General features: G+C 49.0%; 1 protein-coding gene across 1 annotated transcript in view; it reads right to left on the bottom strand.

Moving 5' to 3' along the window:
• The window catches only part of TRHDE (thyrotropin releasing hormone degrading enzyme), a gene marked incomplete at both ends in the record, with an annotated part of 198,963 nt that extends 194,725 nt beyond the window's left edge, over positions 1-4,238 (bottom strand). Inside the window, one exon of the mRNA XM_084302453.1 lies at positions 3,397-4,238. Coding sequence (XP_084158579.1) covers positions 3,397-4,238 — 842 coding nt within the window. The remainder of the gene's footprint in view (positions 1-3,396) is intronic.
• Between the last annotated feature and the right edge of the window lie 3,531 nt (positions 4,239-7,769).

A 7,769-nucleotide genomic window follows, 5' to 3' on the forward strand; every position in this document is an offset into this window, starting at 1 on the left:
TGCTCTTATCTCGCTATAGCACATCTATGCCTGATAGAACCAGATCATTTCTTGGTGAAATAATCACCTCTTTCAGAGGGCTAATTTTCTTTTTCAAGCATGAATTTTTTTTCCACCATTGAAGGTTTTACCATTGGTCCTTTGTCTAAAACAAAAAGCCTTACTTGGTTAGTAACTACTGAAGGAATTCAGTATGTCGTATTCTTTTAACTAACCCACATTTTTTAATGAGGCAAATCATAATTCTGCATAAGGTTGCTAAATATATGGTAAAAAGTTGATGCCAGGTATGCCAGTGTTAATCCAAAAAAAAAAAAATCCATTATTATCAGTGGATTTACACTAGTGCAACAAAGCCAAATCAGCCAATTAAATGAAGCAAAGCAACTTAATTTATATGCAAAGTATTTCAAGTGGACCTGATTCTGCATTCTAGGCACACTCTGAGCAGCTAGGAGTCAACAGTAGCTTCAAGTGAGCATGGAAAACTGTACCTGCCTGTTATTAATAAAGCAAGAATGATGAACTTTCCTCTGCAATTAACAATTTTAATGAGCTCAGACAAACATGTAAATGCATACTTTGGGACTACTGTATAAATACAGATACTCCCCACAAAAAGGAGTATTTTTCTTCCGCTTTTTGGAGACTGTATCAGTAGTCTTGTTATGAGTTAGACCATTGATATAATCTCTACACCACAGTAATAAAACCTGGTAAACTCTGCAACTTCTGTCTTCACACAGATAGATGCATATATCCAGATAGATGTAACTGGGCAAACATCGGGCAGTCAATATTTCATACTAAAAATACACCAGCTACCAATAACTGTGATATTTATAACATGTGCATTACTATCAAATATTGATTTGCTTGTTGTGCCATAAAGTAAAACAAGCAGAAAGTTAAAAACTGCTTCACAAAGACTAAGCTGTCATGCATGTCTAAAATAAAATAGTCTGTGCTTATCTATTTCTCTCTGCATTAGGAGGAAAACCAAGCAAAACTACACCACACTGCAAGTGAAGAGCAGGTTGAGTAATTCATCCATGTCTCCACATACTTCTCTGGGCACTGACATTTTTATCTCCAATTCCCAAAAATATCACCATAAAAAGTTGTACCTCTGGGAATGACAGCCTTGCAGTCTCTCTTCTCAGCATACCCACGGCAGTAATTTGCAGATATTTTAATTCTACCTCATCTATTAAAGGAAGACGTGTGTTTCCTCAACAACCTATCTATTTTGACATCTTAGTTGTTATAAGATGGAAGAATATGTCTGTTTGTTTTGTCTGAATGATGTAAGTTTTTCTTTCTTTTTCATTTATGTCAAAGTCTGATATTCATTTAAATCATGTGTGCATATTATTATGGTACTCTACAGTATCTGTATTAAATGTTTGTTGATTCGGTAATAGTAAATTCTGGCACATAATGCAAAATAAGTTTGTAGCTCATCACTTGTGTTTCACTTTTCAACTAGAATACTAAAGTTTTCAGTAAGAAAATAGATACTACTATGAACATCTAAGGCTAAATTAAGAGTTTCACCTATGAATAGCACAGTAAATGAACTAATTTCACCAAAAAAAAATTATAAAGTGAAGGCATTACTATGATTGTGAAGGCTCACAGTTAACCAGTTATTTACTCCTCATGTACAAGAAAAGTTGAAAACAAAGTTTAAGACCCTTTCACAGCAACCACTACTCAAACAATATTGTTGTATTTTAATCGAATATGAAGATGTCAAAAAGCTAAAGTTCTGCTGGAATATCAGGGTCCCTGAGGGCATGAGAGGAGCCTTTCTGTCTATCACAGCAGAAACTCTCCACGTTTAAGGGCTACAAATGGTTATATGCATTACATTAAAAATGGGTTATTTTTAAAATGCAAATTGCTGCACTGCAAGAGCACACTCCGAACAAAGAAGTTTCGTGGTTTAGAATGTGTATTATTTATTTTATATCAGTGAGTCATTGTTATTAAGCCTGTGACAGTTCAAAAAGAAAAACGGTATTTCTATTAAACACATGAAACTGTAACCATGAACTGATTACAGTTTTATAAACAGCATTTTACTGAAAGAAGTGTGAGCTGCTGTAAGGAAAAACTGCCAGAGATTTCAGGATAACAATGCTGCCTTACATAAGGTAAGGATCTTGCCCAATATGACTTTATTCGAGTGTATTAAGGACAAAATTATTTATACCTGAAAAGTTACACAAGAAGCACTGGGAAGCACGTTCAACTGTTGCCTTCCACCCTTGTGCCTTAAACTCTCTTGATGACTCTAAAAAAAAACTTTTTTTTTTTTTTTTAAATCGTAACTGGAGCATTGACATGGAAGTACAGTGCGGTAACTTTGGGGAAATGTCACTGCAGCAGCAGCTTGGCAGTTCAACTACTTCCACATAAAGTTAAGATGCTCAGGAATGCTAACAGTTAGATAACTTCTTGGTTTTGGAAAGTGAATTATACCCCCTGCTGTTACCAGTCTTGTTTTCCGATTTGCCTGTTTCCATATGGGTCTGTTAAAACTTCTGATTACCCACTCACTAACTCCTCAGTGACAAAAGGTATTTTGCCTGCACTTTCTCCCACAGCCGTACTTTTCCAATTTTTCATTTCATTTCACTGCAGTGACACATCACACAAATAACTCCAATCTCGTTCTCAAATCCCACATCAGAGTGTTTAAAACTGTCAATAATCACAGTGACAAAGGCATGTTTTAATCCAAGGGTTGTAGATTTGAGCTGGGGAGCTTGCTTTTTCTGCCTGACTTACTTTTTTTTTTTTTTTTTTTTTTTCCCTATTCTTCCAAGTATAAACTTAACTTTGCAGGAAGTACAGAACTGGGAGAGAACCTGTCACTGCACGGATGTTTCAGGAAAGGACAGATTATAAAAAGAAACTAAATCTAAAAGAACAAACGCTGACACGATGATCAAGAACCCATCCCATCCTTTGTTTCACAAAGTTTGACAGCAGTTAGAAAACTTTTTTTTTCCTTTTAAATAAAGGCTGTCTGCCTGCCTGCCTTAACAGGGGCTTCCCCAGTGACCCGCCCGCCGTGACAAGGGCCCAGGAGGTGACCCCGCTGCCTCAGCACCCTCGGACACGGCTCAGGACCGTGCCCGGTGCCACCCGCACCAGGTGGCACTGCCCAGCTTTGTTCTACCACTGCCTGCAAACCTACAGCGTCTCAGCTGCACCAAGCGGATCAAATCGGTCCGTGGCATGCGAAATCCCACCCCACCGCCTTTTTTCTGTAAGTATTGAAGTAAAGAGCACTGAGAGGGGCGCTCACCCACCCACCACCCCCAGCAGCCGCCGGGTCCTAGCGCCGGCCCAAGTTCCTCACGCCCCCCTCGGGTCCCCCCTCACCTCCTCTCGCCGTGCAGGACGTAGGAGCTGCGGAAGAAACCGAGCAGCTCGTTCTCGATGAGGGCGTTGTAGATGATCTTGAGGTTGTAACTCCGCTGCACCTCCAGGCTGCGGTTGAGGACGACGACGAGGACCTGGGTCTGGGGGTAGAGGAAGGAGCGGGCCACCCGCACGGCGCCGGCCAGCTTGTCCTCGGCCACGCGGACCGCCTCGATGTGCATGCGGTGGGCGTGCAGCACGATGTAGCGGCTGGCGTTGCGCACCTCCAGCTGCACGTTCACCTCCCCGCAGAAGGTGAAGTTCTCCATGAAGGCGCTCAGCATCAGGTTGTAGTGCAGCGGCCGCAGGTGCCGCGGCAACCGCGGCCGGGCCCAGGGAGGCAGCAGCCGCCGCCGCTGCCACTCCTCCTCCTCCTCTTCCTCCTCCTCCTCCTCCTCCTCCGCCGCCGCCGCCGTCGCCTCCCCGCCCCGCGCCTGCTCCTCGGGCTCGGGCCGGCCGGGGGGCTGCCCGGCTCGGGGCGGCGGGCGGGCCCCCCCGGGCAGGCTCCCGTTGCCGCCGACCCGCGGCGGGCCGTCGGCGGCGGCGCCGCACTCCTCGAAGCGGACGCTGAGCAGCACGGCCACCATGGTCACGGCCAGCAGCGCCAGGATGGAGACGGCGAAGCCCAGCACCAGGCGCTTGTGCACGGCGATGTGCCGCTCCGTCGTGCGGGGTCTCGGCCCCGCCGCCTCGGCCCAGGGGCCCGGCGGCAGCCCCCGGCTGCCGTTCCGCAGGGCGGCCTCCTCCTCGATCATCATGGGGGTGACGGGCGGCCGCTTCTCCCGCTTCTCCTCCAGGGCCATCACGGCAGCGCCGCCCCCGCCTCCCGCGGGGCCGCCGCCCCCCGAGGGGGCCCCGAAGGCATGGGAGGCTCCGAGGTGGGGGGGCCCCTCGGCCCGGGGCGGGACGGGGGGGTTCTCGGCCCGGAGTGGGGGGGCGCACCGCCTCTCGCTCACTCCCTCACCCCCTCCCCGAGGAGCCGCATCACCCTCGCCTCCGGCAGCCCCGCCGGGAAGTGACCCCCGGACGGGGATGGGGGGGGGGACGGGACGGGGTCGGCAGCGGGGTAGGGGGCGGCCGCGGGCTCTCGCCGCCGTCCGGCCGCAGGAGCCGCTCCTGCAACTTGTGCGGCTTCTGCGGGGCACTTCAGCACATGCCGGGGAGCGCACCCCGGCGCCCAGGGGGAGGGCTCAGCCGCCCCGGCACCCCGCTAGCGCCGCCGCCGCCGCCCGCAGGGAGCTCTCCTCCCTCCGCGCCCCCCCGAGCCGCCGGGGCCGGGGTCGGGCTCCGCGCCGGGCCCCGGCAGCGCCCGAGCCATGCGAGCCCCGCGCCGCCGCGCAGGGCCCCCGGGAGGCGGGCAGGGGGCGAGGGGGCGAGGGTCGCCCCCGCGGGGCTCGCCCGGCACCGGACAGCGGCGCCGGGCCCGTCCCTGTCCCCGTCCTCCTCCTCCTGCTCTTTATCCTCCTCCTGGCGGGGCTGGCTCCGGAGAGTCACTCCTCGGCGCTCCGCTCTTATTTTGGCTTTTCTGTCTCCTGCAGGTACAGAGCGCTCTCCCGGCTGGCTCGGGCAGAGGCAGCTATATATAGGCACCGGGGAGAGGCGAGGGAAGGGAAGGGAAGGGAAGGGATGGGAAGGGGGGAGAGGCGGGCAAGCCCCGCCGCCCCTCGCCTTCAGCGGCTGCCGGCGGTGACGGCGGCGCCCCGGGGGAGCGGGTGGGGGCGGGAGGCGGGGGCGACACCGGGACGGGGGCGACACCGGGACGGGGGCGACACGGGGACCGGGGAGACACGGGGACAGAGGAGGCTTTTCTCCGCTTTGGCACCCGGGGAGAGGTCGCCGAGGCTGCGGGGGGGGGGGGGGGGGGGGGCGGAGGTGGGCTAGGGACGGGGGCTGGGGGACGGGCCGGCCGGCTGCAGCCCCTCCGAGCCGTGGGGTTTCCCGGGGCTGTGCTCCCCGCGTGAATATCGGAGGCTGGCACTGTGTCAGATTCATAAGGACTTAATAAAGAGCCGCCGACTACACGTTTGGACGACAATAGTGCCGTCATGCTAACGCGGGGATGGAGCCGAAAATAAAAGGTTAAATACTCCGCTCAAATCGATAGGATTAATATGCCGAGAAAAATCAGTCCCTAAGTGCTCGCTGGGACTTGCAGCCATCCCCACGTCGTTACTCCGCGGCCCCACGACGGGCTTCTCACCTCCAGCCCGTTCTGAACCCCACTTCTCGGCTGGGAGGATTTAAGGATGCCTGGGGGAATGCACCGACACGTGGCTTAAGAAGTCCTAGGAGTGAACCCCAGTCTGGGAAAGTGAATTGCTGAGAAGTGATTTACTGAATCTGAGCCCACTTCTTCCACCCGCTCCCCCACCCCCTGACTTGTGCATCTGGGGATTGCAAAAACGCAGAATTAATCTACACAGCGGGGATCTAGATCAATGTCTGAAAACATCCCCGTTCTCCTTATTTTGCTTGCATACTTCAAAAACTCTTTTTTTTTTTTTTTTTTGGAAGCTCTTTAGCGCCAATCTTGTAAACAGTTACATATGTGTTTATCCGCGGCACTCAGTCCTATGGAATATATGCCGTACATCAAGTTAAATGTGTACATAACGATTTGCAGAAGAGGGGCCTTAATTTCCATAGCGAAGAAAATAATAAAGTCCTACTTTTCTTTCATAAGCAAAGCAAATCTGCACAGTTTCCTGAAATGGGCTGTATTAGCCATTTTACTTCCCGAAGGAATGCCTGATCTCTGTTTTCCCCAAATCTACTACATCTTTTGGAAACGTTATCTGACTTTGCATGCTGTTGCGGAATATGAATGATCATTTACTGACACATAAACCAGTTTAAGTCAGGAATATATATAGGGCTGCTCTCCCTGGAAGGATCTGAGCCTTTGTTTTTATCGTGCAGCACGCTCTAACAAAGGCTTATAATTTCAAGTAGTCTTGATCGTAAATGTTGTGATACACTTGCTAAGTAGTTTTGTACGTCCTAGGAGGGCCAAGACTGCTCCGTAACTAGCATTCCCACGTATTTACCGTGGTGTTATTTAGCTGCCCACCTGTTATAACAGGACAAAGAATAGAAATGTTTTATTATCTGAAAATAGTCTTCATTATTTGTTGACTGAAGTTTGAAGCAGAAAGGTAGGAAACTATTGCTATGTGATTTGGAAAAAAAAAATAAAGAAATAAATAAAAAGAAAAAAGAAACAAACTGACACTGCAAAATAAGATTCAAAGCTACAGGTTTTAAAATGTCAGTTTCTATATGTTTCATTAAACCCTCTAAAAGCAGGCACAAAAGGAGTGCCCGAGTGCTTTTAAGATTTTGTATGCAGGCTGTCAGTATCAGGCGTGAGTAGAAAAGGCAGTGTTTCCCTCTATCGCTTTCTGCAATGGGTTTTAAGTTGTGTTTGTTCCCATCAGGGAGACATTCAGGCAAAGATGTGCTTCAAGAATAGGAGCAGACCAGAATGAAATGGAATAGTTTGAGTGTCATTTATAACTATTTTGTAATCATATTTTTAATTAAATATAATTGAATAGTTACAAATCTCACAGATTAAGGTTTTGTGAAGCCTTCTCAGCAAAGCAGTGAGCTCTGGTGCCAGACAGTTGGGCTGTGCTTGTTAGCTAGCCAGCTCCAACACTTCTAAAGAGGAAAGCGCGGCTGCCTGTGACAGCACAGGTACATCATTCTGGCCTTCTTGATATACAAATAACAAATACATAACTCTCTGGGCTGAGATCTTCCACAATCAGCTAAGGGAGTCAGTCACACAACTCAGCTTTGACAATATTAGTCTCTAAATCAAAGGGCCAGTGTCAGAAAGGGTATGTAAAAGATTTAAGGTACATGCTAGTAAGAAGCCATGCAGCTAATTCCTTTTAAGTCAGGTTAAAATAGCACAGGCAACATACTGGAGCAAGGCACAAGTGAGAGGAGTTAAGGCTCTTTATATCCACTTCCAGGTTTGGTCCCATAACTCAAAGTATCGAGAGGTTTTCAGCCACCCCATGGGATCCTTGTTGGTCTGGAGACTTATGATAAGAAGGTGCTGCTAGGAGGTACTGTGCTAAATAACCCTTGTACCTCAGCTCATCTATCACTCTAAAACTGCACATTACTAGATTAACCTCTTCTTCATATTAGTAATGATGGGTTTCTAAAATTTAGCTAGACGAGATACAGGTCAAGTGAGGTATTAATTTATTAATTTGTTCTGAAATGCTACTCTCTGCAAGCAGTTCTATGTACAGATTACTATAGATAGCCAGTTTGGTGAGAAATCACAATCACAAAGGTATGGGGTGCCCAAGAAA

Source organism: Netta rufina (genome assembly GCF_964035555.1).
Source record: "Netta rufina genome assembly, chromosome: 1".
NCBI classification, from domain to species: domain Eukaryota; kingdom Metazoa; phylum Chordata; class Aves; order Anseriformes; family Anatidae; genus Netta; species Netta rufina.